This window comes from Lingula anatina, chromosome 2 (assembly GCF_051362555.1).
Source record: "Lingula anatina isolate TDL-2025a chromosome 2, LinAna3.0, whole genome shotgun sequence".
Taxonomy (NCBI): Eukaryota; Metazoa; Brachiopoda; class Lingulata; order Lingulida; family Lingulidae; genus Lingula; species Lingula anatina.
In genome coordinates, this window is record NC_141768.1 from 17,206,223 (window position 1) to 17,222,559 (window position 16,337).

At 37.6% G+C, this 16,337-nt stretch overlaps 1 protein-coding gene and 1 long non-coding RNA gene across 4 annotated transcripts; one reads left to right on the forward strand and one right to left on the reverse strand.

Annotated features, from left to right (window-relative positions):
* Positions 1-430: 430 nt before the first annotated feature.
* Positions 431-13,152, reverse strand: LOC106155856 (GTP-binding protein Di-Ras2). Of its 3 annotated transcripts, none has more exons than XM_087006755.1 (3): positions 13,013-13,137; positions 8,252-8,350; positions 431-2,053 (listed from the first exon to the last, which is right to left on the reverse strand). In XM_087006755.1, the coding sequence occupies exon 3, from the start codon at positions 1,681-1,683 to the stop codon at positions 844-846; it is 840 nt and encodes a 279-aa protein (XP_086862881.1). In that variant the 5' UTR covers positions 1,684-2,053; positions 8,252-8,350; positions 13,013-13,137; the 3' UTR covers positions 431-843. The 3 variants fall into 3 exon arrangements, with proteins under 3 accessions (XP_086862881.1, XP_023930811.1, XP_086862880.1); XM_024075043.2 differs by having other exon boundaries at positions 8,252-8,390; positions 13,013-13,119; XM_087006754.1 differs by lacking the exon at positions 8,252-8,350 and having other exon boundaries at positions 13,013-13,152.
* On the forward strand, positions 13,027-15,088 carry LOC147763441 (uncharacterized). Its single transcript, XR_015333236.1, has 2 exons — positions 13,027-13,217; positions 13,723-15,088. It is a non-coding gene; the product is annotated as an uncharacterized LOC147763441 (long non-coding RNA).
* Positions 15,089-16,337: the final 1,249 nt, after the last annotated feature.

Consider the following 16,337-nt stretch of genomic DNA (forward strand, 5'->3'; position numbering starts at 1 on the left):
GATAAGAGCAGTCAAAGGGTTTTGGCACGAATTGCGTTTTGAAGAGTTCCAGCGAGCTAAGATGCACTTATGAACAAAAACATTGAGTGTCAGATCACCGCCTATTTTCTTCAACTCAAAAACTCAGAGTCAAATCTGTTTCCGAGATCTTTGCTGAGCCCGGGAAATGCTTTATCATTAAAAAAAAGTGGTGAGAATTAAGTTACGTTTTGATGTAGTGGAAGGTCTCTTGACAGTATGGAGTATGAGATATGCCTTGCAGTGAGTGTTTCACTCAGTCCTAGTGGTATTGATAACATGTTGCCTGTTGGTAATGTGATAAAATTTCAGGCAGGACCCGATGGAGGAGCATCTCCCAAGACTATAACCAAAGTGGTACGGAGAGGAAGGGGCTACTTACAGCGGAGATAGATTTGAAAATACGATGATGCATTGTCGCATGATTTTTTTATTATTGTTCAGTACAAAGTGAATATGTGACAGGGGCGTAAATGTAAAAGACAACGTGGGCTGTCACAACCTATACGTGGCGCTATATTGCGTGCTGAAAACCATAATTACAACAATTTCAGTGGTGCCGTGTGTATTAAAATATGAGAACACCTTACACGCTATGTTATTCAATGAGCTATAGCGTGCATGCGTTTTGCAGTTTGAGACATTGTCGAGATTAGTAAGTGTAAATAACTTTTATGAAGCTTAATATCAAACTTCTTGTCCAAGTGAGACAAAGTCGTTCATCTTTAGCTACACTTTAGTTCTGGTCCCTTTGAAAGGCATACCTGTTTGTTTATTATCTGAATTGTCTTGATGCCTTGTGTAGGCTAAAGAATTCAGTGACCATTAGCATATGACACAGTCGTTTTTTCTAGGGTCTTTAGATTGTTTATTTTTGGGTTTGCTACCTCTTCTTACCAAGCTTCTGCTTCTCGTGAATTTGTCACTGATTTCTGTTTGTTCCTCGTCATTGTTACTGGGACTGAACGTCGGCAAATTAAAAACGCTTCTACGCCGTCCTTTACCTTTTTCTCCCGTACTAGGTGGCGCAAGCAAAGACGGTGATTGGGACGTGTCTTTTGGGGGTACCGCCTCTTTCTCAAGTTCCACATTGGCACTGGCGCGTCTTTGTTTGAGCATGAAGTCCAGATGCTGCGCTTCCGGTATCTTGGCTTGATCAATGAGCTTCTGAAATATGTCTAATATACCAATGTCTTCTTTGGCAGACACGGAAACGTGATAATTTAATAAAGCTTCTCTATCGACCCATTCTTGGACTTCCTCCTCTCCCACTTGCCTCTCGTTCTCGGGAATGTCATTTTTACTTCCAGTAATGCAAATAGGAATATCTTGGAAATTGTGACGTTGCTCCTTTATTTGTTCCCAAAGGGTTTTTACCTCCTCGAAAGAAGCGTGGTCATTATAGGCATACACTAACAGAAAGGCGTGTGCCGTTGAGATAGATAACCGCCGCATGGCAGGGAATGCAAAATTTCCAGCGGTGTCCAAAATATCAACTTTTATCCGGGCGCCATTGATATCGTACTCTTTGCAGTATAAATCCTCCACGGTTTCCTTATATTTTTCTGTGTACGAATGTTTCATAAACCTTTTAATGATAGATGTCTTTCCTACTCGCCCTGATCCTAAAACCACCAAGCGATGTCTGTTTTCAAATTCACCCATTGTTCGTTCAATGTTAACAGTCGTGAACACCAAATCTCAAATAACTTCTTATCATCTAGCCCCAGTTGGTGCAAATTGGCTTGTTTCAGATATGAAACAGAAAACGTAACAGAAGCCGCCGTGGCCAATAACATCCATGTATAATATTACTCAAGTCGATTGGCAGTGTTCTGATTAGGCACCTGCAAGGTCTGCCCAATCCCAGAGTAGATGTCACGGATTGGCAGTCTGACTCCCGAGTTGTTGGGAATTCTGTTGTTCTAAGAAAAAAAGTTGTGCTAATTGTCTTATATGACGCTACGTAGAACCTAGTAGGTAGAATGCACTGAATTAGTGACGAATACTTCCTTTGCCATGGATCGCAGTGGATCTGTAAAATAATGAGGAAATGTTGCGTTGATTTAACTCTTCAGGGATTAATATCTAGGTAACTATACTTATCAAAATCAACATCTACACGAAGAAATAAATGCCTCTCATTTGAAACATAAAAAGGGCATTGGTTCAAACTGGATTGATTGCATTGCGTACGGTCTTCGCAGATTCTTTTAGTCCTTTATCCATCTGTCAATATCTTATCAGCTTAATGAAGCACATTATTTCGATTTGATCTAATTACCGAGAGAGTGAGAGAGAGAGCTAGGGGAGGGGAATGTCACTGTGATCTTAAATGTGCAGTTGCTATTTGCTTAAATGACACAACAGGCGTTATGAAATCATTATTCTAACTATCATAATGCCTTTACATTAGACCTACCTTCCCCCTTCTGTCTAAAGTTTACGTATACAGGACGATAATTCCCATAATTAACTGCAAACTTGCATTGCTTAATATCATGCAGTAATCCTTTAAACTGAACTCTTCATGGATGAATATATCACGCAATAAGCACCGAAATCATCGTATATATATAAACCTGATGAACGTAATATGAATCTTAGTTTCACCAGCGCAGATGCGAGATCCATTCCATTTTACTATTACTTTTACTAGCATTCCTAATGACCCGCATCATATTATTTGCAATATGGGAGCCTGGCAGGTTAATATCATACTGAAGCATATGCATCATTATGGGGGTAAAATGTTTCAGATTAACTCGAAACTCCCTGATATCCAAATATTTTATTAATTTCTCAAGTATATTGCCCCGTTTGTTTGTTTGTTTGTTTGTTTGTTTGTTTGTTTGTTTTTGGCCAGATTTTCTTGTAACGATATAGGGGACAATCTTAGAGATTTTGGTTTTAAATTTTTTTCGTAGATTGTTAATAAAGCTAAACTGAATCCTATTGATTTTCATTAGGATTATGGTAACGGTTTATTTTTAAAAAATGAGGTTTTTAAATATTAACATTTGCGAGAGAGGCTAGGAGAGAGCCTCAGAGACAGGTGAAGCATAGCAACTATCAACAAGCTGCCACACCTGTCATTTATGATGACCGCCTCTAAACGGCTCAAATTCCCGTGAACTATCTGTATGATATAAGTGATAGATACAATACGAGTCGCGAGCTGTACGTGAAATATTACGAGTGTATTGTCGAGCCACAGGCCAAACAATGCACGAGTAATTTTCACGTACAGCTCAGCGACGAGTTTGCATCTGGCTTAAACCACGATCTCTTATTGGCTACTACACTATTGAGTAACAAGAGTGCAACAGACCGTGGAACGCGACGTGCTTGTAAATCAAATACACCACGGCCGAGTCTTTGGTTTAATGCGCTCGCCGTGGTTTAAATTATTGTTAAGAGATTAGGTGGCTTGCTTCCAAGTGTACACCATATTTGGTTGTGAATGCTCCCTTTGCAGTTCTTTCTATCAGAACATTAAAAGTGACAAGGATAAGTTGAACCTTTTAACCGCCATATTTTACGGAAAGTTAAGACTTAAAAAGCAATCCAAACTCTGTGTGCCAAAGAACGAGACTGAAAGATTCCGTTTTTTAAATAATTTTTAGGGGTCTGTATTTATTTTTAACTTAATTTTATCTTAATGTTAATCTTTTTTAAAAGTTTCATTTGAATAAATATTTTACAACTTCAACTTTGTAGTTGCAGTGATTTTAAATAAACTTTTATCGTTATTATTTTATCGTTCCTGTTTTTGCAAGATTTTTTAAACATGTTACCCCAGTACATTTACTTATTACTGTACGCAAGTCTTTGCTGTATTGACCAATTTTATCCTTTTAATTCACTTGTCTTATGAGTCAACAAAAACAGAAGTACATTGCATGTACTTATAAAAATTATTACGATTGATATTCAATAAGATGTTTACTGTTACAAAATTAGTGCTGCGTCTGCAACAGCTATTAATTAATTTGACGTGAAATATGTAGCGGAATATTCATTCATTGAGAATTTATGTTACGAACGATGATGTGATCTTATCGTACCTGATACCTGACATAAAAATCAGTCGTACTGACAGTAAACGGATGTTAAAATATACGTCAACTTTTTCTTGCTTGAGAATTTTTTTTATCAATTTTGTAAATGGACTCAAAACAGAGCACCTGATTCATTCTAAAAAAAACTGTGCAGTCATTCAGAGCTCAATCATTAAATGAAAAAAATGGAATAAAACAAAACGTTGGGACGGGTCGAATAATGATTTGTGAGCAGGAGAAATTTTCCTTTTTTTCCCCCGCGGAAAATTCGTATTTGCGGGGGAAAACTTGTATAGATGCCCTTTAAATTAGAGTTTGATTACCCAGCCAGCTATCAATGAAGCGCCTATTTTATTTTCCAATCGTAATTAGTCCGCAGTGTAGAGCTCTTGGCTACGCCTTAGCACCTTTTCTGCTACACGTTAATTGGATTACAACCGTATCCATTTGTTAATTAACGTTACCTAGCAACCTAGAATTAATCATGTCTTCGACAATATTTCGATAGTACCATACTGCCAAATGCACTGAACAAATAACCTTGAGGCCACGATCCAAAGGGACCGTCAGACAATTTTATGATTCCGGCATGATACCAGATTATCCTTGGGATATTGTTTCAGAATTAGATTACGCCATTTAGCATCATAGGAATCTTGCAAAAACGCTACCAGACAAAACGAAGCAAGACTAGTATCTTTCGTATTGATTGCTTTAGATGCAACTACAATACAGGATATAATAAAGCAAGTTGCGTAATGCAAAGCAAGGTGAAAACAAAATTTTAGATACCTCTACTTTTTCTTTACGTCAAAGAAACCGTTCGCGACTACAACCAATTCTTGTTGCGTTAAAAACATTGCAACTTAGTCAAGTCCACACTAGCCGTTGCCATTCCTTTTCCCCACTGTGATTTATTGTACTGTTATGACGATCACTGTGTGCCAGATGCCCTTTGAGTTTTGAAGGAAAACGAACACTTTGTTGCTTAGAAACAAAAAGGTTTGCGCTTTGTTGCTCCTTTTTTATTTACCCACTGTTAGCCGTGACTGTTAGCCTCGACGCAATTTTTATTTTTTTAACAAGTACTCGTTGCATAAAATATTCGGAATGATGCTAGTTTTATACAACATAAAGGATATTTCTGGTAAAAATAGTTAAAATTGCAATAGAGGTGAATATGTGAGCTTCCTGGCGCATTCTGGTGTGTAAATTGGCAGATTTTTGCAGGCTACTTGTCTTAGTTACGGTGCGGTCACTGTGTATGGCTGCACTGAAAACAATTTCTTCTAAGTGGTACATTCATACATGATAAAATGCGTTTAATAGAGTTAGTGTAGCTGTGTAATGTGTTTAGTGCCGTATACATACCAGACAATAGTCAAATATCCCGTCCCCAGACCCTCACATAATAATATTTTCCCGCTGTTTCCAATGGATTAACATCAGATAATAACATTATGAAAACACGTAGTATTTTTACATGCAATACCCAATATAACTTTTCTGATTGCCTGGCATAGACTTTGGCTAATGGACATTGTCTACACTGAAGTTACTTTACTTTTAGAATTAGATATGTCAGTGTGTTAACTGCTGTTGAACCATTAATATCGACTACTTCCAAATCCTCATAACTTGCGGGCAATTCAGAAACCCGTTTCATGTGCTGCGTACTGTTGTTACATATACGAATCTTTATTACTTTAAATGTTGTCTTAAATCTGAATAGCGTGCTTTTTACCTATACCCTCTAATATCAGGGGCCTCTAACATAGCATACAAAATTAAACTATCAGCCCCTGTGGGAAAATATCCAATCTGCTTGTCTGATGTTATGTAACTACACCGCCCCTACTCGCCCCTTAAACGTTGGCTATACAGCAGAAGAGGATAAGTGCGGGGTAGGGTGGGTATCCGGAGTAATAAGAGTGCATTCAGAATAAGTTGATCCTCGAACTTACAGATTTGCGGATCAAATATGGCCGACCCAGTTAAAAGGCAGCCGCTTATAATCCCCTGAGAGTCTCGACGCCTCTTCATGCGCCGTCCCTGCAGGAGCCTAGCAATTACACCTCGGAGCCGAGATTGAATCCATTTAGTGGCGCGTGTGGAGGCGGTGAGACCATCAGAGGATTAAGCGGCTTCCTTTGATGAGGGGTCGGCCATATTTAACCCGCGGATCAGTAAGTCCGCGGATCATCAGTTCAGAATGGCCTCTTAAGTCTGAAGCCATGCTGGACAGGCGGTACAAATAACCTGATCTCATGTCCATTGTTGACCCAAAACAGCTCCCCCTCCTTCAAGCATGTTTTTGTTTGAACATCCGATGCGCAACTTGCGCTTTATAAAAGTTGTCATACATGGTGGGCTCATGGTATCAAACATTTGAGTAACCAAAAAATTTGGAAAATACTAGAAATATAGCAAAGGAAATTCTATTGTTGATATTTACTTCATTATTATTTTCATTTTATTTATTCATTTAAATTTTTATTTCTATTTTTTATTATTTTCATCTTAATTTATTTTATAAATATTTAAAACTTAACACAGTAATCTAATCTAACCCTTCAAAGAGAACCATTTGGAAGATGAGTGTACACTGTTTTACAATCTTTAGATTAAGTTTTTATTATTATTATTATTATTATTATTATTATTATTATTATTATTATTATTATTATCAACATTTGGTGACACCCCCACGTTTTCAACACTGTCATTTTATTTAGGAATGACCGACATAATCCTACCAAGTCACCTTGTTACTCACAGGTCAATAATTTTTTTAACGATGAACTTTTGCCTGAAATTATTTATGTCATTATACTAAATCCATCCACGATTACGCAGTCTCTGCTGATTGCATTAATAGAACTGTGCTGGCGCGAATCCAAATGGCACATACGTCTTGTTATTGTGGCATAAATTGTTTTTGTTACTAGATTACTTGTCAAAGCAATGTTTTATTAAGTAATTGGATTTTAAAACGGGACCACTATCTTTTATCTAAATCAGCTTTGATAGAAACCCTACGGTGATAAGTCAAATCTGCTGAGAGAGAAAAAAAACAGTTTCACTGTACTACAAGGTATTCCAACATCAAAGCTGTCATTAGTTTCAATCGGTTGCCTTTTGCCTTTCACACAATTGCCAGTTTGAAGTGTCATGTCGTGATGGATAACGTGACTGATGGGTGATAGTACTGCAGAGAACCATCACAAGGATGGTATTTCAAAGCAGTCATCACTCATCTAGTCAAGCTGGCAAACAGAACGACCTGTATTAAAATTTAGAGCTAAAAACCCTGTCTGTATTTCATACCCGAGGTAATATTGGGAATTCTGAATATTTCTGCAAATATAGCAAAATACCATGTGTTTTTTTTTTTCATGACATCGTTAGACAAAAGGAAGGATTTATAGCAGCGTGCTTTGCTGTATCAAATCTCGGCAACCTTACCGTACATCAGTAATTACCAAAGGTTCATTAACCTTACTATCCTGTACACGTGGTTTTGTAGTTTATCGATCGATTGATGTACATATATGTAATGACTAACGCGATACTTGTCCCCCAGTTGGTGTGAACTGATTTCAAAACCAAAGTCAAAATCGTGTGTTTGTAAACGGGTATTTCAGGGGAATATTCAGGTATTCAGGTATTCATTTAGGAATGCATATATATATATATATATATATATATATATATATATATATATATATATATATATATATATATATGCAATCCTAAATGAAAATGAAACTGAGCATAAAACAAATGACAGCATATACTGTATGAGTATAGGCCATAAACAACGGGAGCTAAAATGAAAAATGAGTTATTGTTCGTTGCATCACATTATACATTAAAGCCAATATGGATTGTTTATTTTAAGGGTTCACGTACATGGGCTTGACATGCCTTCTCTTACAATTCCCTCACGTTGTAGGCCTAAAGAAACCAATTGCTGCCCAATGAATACATTGGCATAAAAAGCCCGTGCCACGAAAACAAGTGTTAAGTTTGTAGACTGCATCGATAACAAGTGAAATATGTATGTCATGCTGTCGGTGTCACCAGATGTTCTATTACCAGAAGTAAATATATCGCAAGCCCTTCTCTTGGATAAACTCGCTTAAACAAAAATGTTTCCATTCTGGACCCACCTGCTTGTACTTAGAGTACTACTGCGGCGTTTGTCTGGCTTTGCACTCCCCAATAATGCACACACCCCTGCGTAACACGGTCTTGTTTATGATCACTGCCTTCAACGAAAACAATTCACGCGTTACAAGGTTTGCAGCCCTGGAAAAAAGTTTGACTTTAGGAACAGTGGTTGGCTTAATAAATCCAGTGTTGTGAGATCAATAGCCTCTCGCACAACAGCCTCTCCGGCCAGGCAGACTGAGGTTGTGGTCCAGGGGGCTCTTTCACAAAACAACTAAAATCGAACATCTGTCTTTCAGCTAAAGCTACTAAGAATATTAGCCGACTTAGTTGTGTTTCAAGACGAATATAAAACATACCACACCCCTAACAAATTTTGATGACAGTGCCCCATTGCATTTTAATTGTAGGTCAGTTGTTTGTAAAATACCATGGAATTTCAACATCACAGTCGAGTTATTGTAGTCGGCTATCCGAGTTTACCAGTGTACGCTAAGCCCAAAAACTTCCAACATTTTATGAAACAGACCCCAGTAGACTAATTCAGCTGAGCCAACTGGATTCAGACTAAAGATCAATGAATGGTTAGACCAGATTATGTGTTTGGGCAAAGGTAACTGAATTCTCTAAGGTAACATTTGGCTTGGTGTGCCGGGTGAGTGGTCGCCACGGAGAATAAGTAATCGGATGAATGATTTATTATACGGACCAAACTCTAATTAATTGAAAGGATTTCCATTCTCAGGTATTCAATAAATGCTGGCAAACGAACCAGTTACTCTTAGTCTGCGTTACCCTTTCCGGTCTGTTAAGTTCAAGCTAGAGTAAATGTTGTGTCTATACTATTACTTAAATTCTGCTCCAACTGTCCGTCTGTTGTTACTCATGGAGAGAAAGAGAAAAATAAATGAAAAAATTAATAATCTTAGAAACAAAGGAACAGCTAGAAAACAAACAAACGATGAAACAAATAGGAATGTTCTGTCTGTAAAGGGGATTTCAGCTAGAGTCTCTTTTATCAACGGAAAGTGACACTCAAGATCAGCTATCCTCACCTACATTTGTACTCTGTAGTGCAAGTTGCTTTTAATAGTGCATCTATGCTTCTTTACGGATAACTTGCTGAATGGAGGGTACGGATGCACTGTGACTATAGCAATTGGATACATTATGTCGAGTGTCTTCCACCCTTCGCTTCTCATTGTCTTTCCTACCTGTTCTCATCCACGTTTAAACGTATTCGAACGAAACTCGTGTAATATACATATCAGTGACTAATATTTTACATATTCTCATTGAGCCGACTTTATAGAATTTATTTGACTTTATCCATGCTGTCCCTAACCTTCGTGCTTCAAGAGCATTAGTGCCTGCAAACCATAGGCTTTGTTGGGATCCAAATGTCACTTTTGACAAATGTTTTCATTTTCGTTCTATCAATTGTATAATATTTACATGTGTTTTTTAAATACTAAACTCAGAAAGTCAATTAGCAGACAAAAAATACACTTGGAGACAATAGACTACAAGATTTTCCTCAAAACGGACAGTCAAATATGGCTATCGGAATAAACGTTTTACTTTCAAGTGGATCTGTCCCACTTAGACAAACTAAACGTTGAATGTGATAGAGGATAATTAATGTACTGTCAAGTGACACTAATACCAAGTGAACATCCATGCGCAATTCCTGTCGCAGCTACAGCAGAGCTTCAATATTAGGTCAATACTGAATTTTTTATATTTTAATCCAAATATTTTGGAAATAAAGCACTGCTTAATTCAACATACGCAGATTCCACACAAGGCGCAGACTTGAAAATCTGTGAGAGCATTTGTCCTTAGAAAAAAAGAGGGTCATGAATTGAAGAAGTTGGCAAAAAAAAAAAACTCAATGTAAAATATTCGTGGGGAATGGCTCGAACGTCAATATTTTTAAAAAATTCCTTTGAGGTTTACTTTCCGCATTCGAAATTGCCCCCAAAGTAATACTTTGTTGGTGCGCACATTCTGCAAAGCTACTTCTTTTTCCCAATTCACACCTTAAAAGCTGTTAAACCTCCTTAAAAGCTGTTGAATAAAAGTATGCAATATCGATATTTCTTTTTGAAATGTTAGGAAGACATGGCACTCTAAATGTCTGACTGGCACTCAAATAGAACTTCACCTCTTAAGTGGCATTGTTATAAAAGAACGAACCCTAGTGCGGGGACGGGTTGAACAATGATTTGTGAGTAGAAGAAAATTGCTCACTTTTTAGGAAAATGATTTAGTGAGAAAATCCCGTCGTATTATTCCTGTCAATATCTTCGTGCATCTTCTGCTTTCGTGATGAATGCCTATTTTTGTCTAGTGAGTCAACATTGGCGGAATTCGACGCAATTTTTCCATTCGGATTATTAGTGGCTAACCACCCATTTCTCCTTGATGAACTGAGCTACAGGTATTAGACATAAAATAGTGAGGATATTGCATAGTTCAAATAACGGTATTGATTTACGTGAGCCAGTGGATCTCCACTGTGTACACTACACTGTTGACTACTTCCCTCTCTCCAAGACTCTCTGGAAGAACGTTATTTAGGTAAATCATTTGGTCAGTTCCAAAGTAACATAATCGTGTTATCTGAACGCAGCTCCGTTAAAAGGTTGTAAAACAATTATAGACAATAAGATAAATTGCGACTGAATCGTGCTCAAACTTGAATTTAACAGAACACTCTCGGTCGTTTGCTGCCATACAGTATTCCTAAGGAGATTGGCCATCGTGTCCCGCTTTTCATGATTACAACAACTATTTTCTGATAATATCACAACCGTGTACTTGTCATTCTTCATGAGGGTTTTAGGCTGTTGAACGACGTTTTTATCTTAACCAATAACTTTGAGAGATTGGAATGACAGAGGGGATATACGAGTAAGTCTGGCTAAATGCATATTTTATCATTGCCTTCACCCTTGGAAACAAACAATTTAATTTTTCATTTTGAAAACTTGATTTTTACCATATATCTATTAGTGCACAAAATTATATGACGGGTGTTTTAATGGAAATTCTGTTTTCCACTTTATGTTCGCAAAAAATTGACACAAGATGACACGAGATGCAATGATACGACAGAAGAAACATATTAAAAGCGACAACCTTTCCGAAGAAATAAACCAGATTTGTGTAAAATCTCATTGGCAAATAACGTCGCAGCATCACAATTATCGGCGTCGCATGAAAAGAATACACATTTCGACCTTACCCGAGTTTCAGATCGCTGACGATGACTTTCCACACGGTGACTTTCCACACGGCTGAGTAGAAAGGTGCTGTCGTCATAGACATGGTCTTAGGATATACATACATTATATTTTTCTACCCAATTTTTTGTTAAATTCAACATCTAGAGAAATCAAGCTGAAACCAAAGCAACATGCTGCTTGTGCAATGAGGGAAGGATATTACCCTCATCCATTTACTCTTAAAACAAACTCTGAACACAAACGTGCCTAAACGCCATGTTATTGAGAAATGTCATATTATATTATATCATTATTGGTTTCATTATTATCATTATACATCATATTATCGTGTAGGCAATTGACAATATATATATACTGTGTATGCCTGCATTACACCAAACCTAATTTAGAATCATTTTGACAAGAAATATTCTACGAAAAGGATTTCGATCGTTTATCGATGCCTTACGAAAAAGACCAAATTTAGTCTTAAAGCTTGTCATTTGCGTTCGTTTTGGTCGGCCGGGTAAAAAAAAAACCCGCGCCAATTTTTCTTCCAAGCATGATCTGTAATATCGATATTTTCGATAACTACATCAAACCATGTTTAGAAATAAGTTAACCTTACATTAATTTAATAAGCCATTTGCATTGACATAAATCTAATTTCAACCACTTTTCCTCTAAGCAAACATAAGAAAGCTGTATTAGAACCTCATTAATTAGTTGCCATGGCTTCTGGGAAAATACCGCTTATCTGGTCGTGCACTGATGAGATATCTTTTTCCTTATTAACGAGACAAAAGAACCTACACTGTCGTTTTTAACCAGACTCTGAGATGCACGATTATAATAATTGCTACAATAAAATCAACCTGATTTTGACGTTTCGGTTTTTTCTCGTCCAGAGACAAAACTACTTGACGTGTTTTGATTAGAACTATTCCGCTATTTTGTTTGTTTAACCGAGATGTGGAGTGCGGGGCTATGTCATGTTTGACCTTTTGAGGCACTATCTATATTTTTCTTAAAACATATTGGCATTACTACTTTTCCATTGGATTTATTCTAGTTTCGTTATGTGTGTGTGTGTGTGTGTGTGTGTGTGTGTGTGAGGTAAAAACGAAAGACAATTGCAATTGCCAATATTGTAATGGTAACTTTAAGTTGCCCTCTAAGACTGAACTCTGGCAAACTTGACTTTCAAGTATGAAATTCATCATTTAGAGTCTCTCTCTGAATAATTGGACTACTAAACAGTGATTCTGTTGACGATTACGTGAGACTGTTAACGTTACTCCAAGTTAAAACTAAACAGGTAACTAATAGATAACGCCATCGGTTTTGCAAAGGAAAATCAGGTAGCCGAGCTGAGCCATATCTACCCTTCATAGAAGTATTCAAATCACGATATGTTACCATACAATATTGTTTGAGTCAGGACACGCAAATATCGCGTGTCAGCAAACAGAAAATATGATTAAAATTCTGTTTTCAATAGCAGTCTAAACATGCCTTAAAACTTATTACCTGCTGCACTGCTGATGACACAGGTTGCCTCCCCTTCTGCACTGTACGGCAACGCTGGTGTAACTGTTTACAAGCGATGCGGCTGTGTAGAGAGACCCAGCATTGATCTGGAGGAGACACTTGCTATCAACAGCAGCCACTTGTGGAGTCAAGCCATCTGGCAGTCTCCCATCGAGTCAAGGGTCACTTTGAGAGCTGAAACAAGGTTTGGGATTCATATTTAAGTCTGTGATAGTGTTGCAATTATCAAGAGGAATGCGTCTACGCCAATAAAATCCACGCTGTCTTGTTGGGTTTAATAAAATAGATCTATCACGCAAATCGTCGATTAACTACAAAACGCAATTGCAAGACAGCTGGAATCAGCATAGCAACGCGCTTATAAGAATATTTACCCACACACGTTAAGAGCTCTTTGTGTAGTTATTGAACACGAGCCTCTGGCCCGTGAACTTAAACCTCATCTCAGTTCTTCTCTCTTCCTTTTAATTAGGAATGGTAAATACGTTGATCCAAATTTGTCAATTTTAAATTTGTCTCTGTCATCCACGATTGCAAATTAACAATATCAGCCAAAACTTCGTTTAATATCAATAAGTGAACCGTGTATTGAATAACGCAATAAAGATGTTATCATAATTGATTATAATACATTCTGCAATATATGTAAGCCTCTGTAATTCAGTGTCAATTATACTGTGACATTTCAGTTACAGGCGCCTGGCGTTGTTACAAATGGAGATGTGTACAGTAAGCGACGTGTTACAAGGGATGTCAAGTTGTAATCTTTTGAATCCCTTGCGGCATACTTAGGGGGACTTATGAAGTTCGCTACTACAGTCAAGGACGTCGAAGATTGACGTTCTTGCTACAGCAGAACACTTGTCTGCAGCTCATGAATGTAAAAACAAAGCATTTCGTAGATGTTTGAGTACCAAGACGACGAAACATTCACAAGGATGAATGAAAAAAATCACTTCATCAGCACGCACCTGTGGGTTTACAGAATTCTAAATGATCCATAAAGTTCTAGCCCTTTTAAGTAGATTAATGTTTAGTCACCTCAACTGATATTGGATTTTACCAGTGCCATGCATCATAGTGATTCTTTATCTTTAATAATAGATAAATCATGAAGGTCTTTATGAAATTTGATTATGAAAAACCATTAAGTGAAGTTCCAATGGGTGCTGGATTGATTTTTTGAATTAATGCGTGGGACTGCTAGCTGACAATACCAAAGCCTCGTCAAGTGCGTTCTTAAGATAACTGTAATAAGCCCAAGCAGCCTTATTTTACATACTCCGTTTATGACTGAAGAGTTCAAAGCGTCCCACGTATGTGGAATTTTATTTCATATCATAAACAGCCATAGATGGTGCAGTGCGCGTGTGTGCATGCTTGTGTGAGTGTGCGTAATAGAGCCTACTGGCAAATCGAATTCCAAACAAGCAGCTGTTATTTTTATACTAGTACTTCCATTTAGCCATTGTGGCCTGACAGTGAAGATGGGCCGTTGCTCCTGCGTCCCTTTAGAGGATCGGACATGTACCTGTGGTACCGGTGAAATCCAAACAGTGCAACATGTTTTGTGTTTTTGCCCTATGGCAATCTGTTTACGCCGAGTATCCTGCATTAGATTTTTAGCTCGGCAGAAAATCTTTGGGGAGGCGGGACTACGCTCGGCGACGTGTGTCGTTAAATATATGCTGTAAACTGTTTATTTTCCTAATGCTAACATTGTGTTACCGTTTTATTAGCATGTTTTAGCATGTAGGCCATATTGACTCGACCGACTTGAGTCAACCAACTTAGGTAAAATTATGACTTTGTTTATGTTATGGTGATTGTATATATACTAAGTGTATTTAGGGGTTTGTAAAAAATACTTTGTATTTTCTGCTCATAATAAATAATCTGTCTATCGTTCGTCTCAGGGAAGCATGTGCTACTGCTTTGCAGCATCCTACTCGCTCACAAATGTGTTTAATCGAGCGATTCATCTCATGTTATATACATTTGTTGGCTTTTGTCTATTTCATCTATCAAGCCAATCTCTGGCGTCCTTAATTCTACGAAAACATTTGGCTTAATCCAATCACGGTCTGATGTACACTATTTTTAAATATTGCTGGCATCAAACACCTTTTAATTATCCCATTTGACTTTACTGTTTGAGTGCCAGACAATAAAGCTGATTACGATGACTGCGCCCTAGATCGAGAGATAGATCGATCGTGCTGGACCAATAACTTTTAATCTGAACACAGCCTAATGTTAACATGAAAGGGTAATGGTTCTGTTTTCTGCATTATCAACATTATGTACTTACATAAACCCCCCCCCCCCTTTACACTGAGCTGACACCTTTTAGTCCATTCTAGAAAGAAAATCGTGTCTCTGTGTAAATGCTCCTGCAACCCTTGCATGTGCATCCTTTGTCAATCAAATGTGGATTTTTCCTGTAGAACTACGAGCAATCTATGCGTCTAAAGAGCAACTTGTGTGCCCTGTGCAACCTACGGCGTCCAATGCGATGGTAGTCAATGCATATATAGACCTATTTTTTCATCAATTCTACCCCGAGGAGCCAATTAAGAACATCTCCAGAAAATAAATAATTAGCAAAGTACAGTAATAAAAGGTCTTCATGCACTGATAATCAGATGGTAATTGTCATCCTCATAAGCAGGATAGGCAGGTCTGGAGAAGTTGCGAACCTAATCGGTCCGCCACAAACAGTAAACACAGAAGGTTTCAACGTGTTCACAACAAGTGAACTCTGCAAAAAATGCGACAAGAATTGCATCTTGATCGCGACCGAATATTTGTCATATTGTTATCTTCGAAAGTTGGTTGGATCAAGAAGTTAGAAACAAAAGGAGTTCGGGTTGGGAGGCTGGTGTGAGGCTACAAGCTGTTTCCATGTTTCCATGTTATGCATGTCTTCGGTCAACTGGTCGTTCAGCATAACTGTCGGTTGAACTACGAAAAAAATCTTCTTCATAATACCCCCTACACAAGCCACGAGATATTGTTTGTTAACCCCATTTCTAGCCCACACCTTGATCCAGACACCTTGACCCATATGTGTCGTCTATAACATTTTGACAAAGTATAGAATATGATATATATATATATATTGGCGGTTTATGTACATTTTTCTTAATTGTTAAGAGTAATATCAGACATGAAGATCTAGTTTTCTTAAAAAAATACAAATACTTAATAAGTTGCTAGAGTTATGCCTTCCATATGTATGTTAAAGAACACATACATGTACACATGTTAGCAAATAGCATAACGAGATAAACATGATAAATAA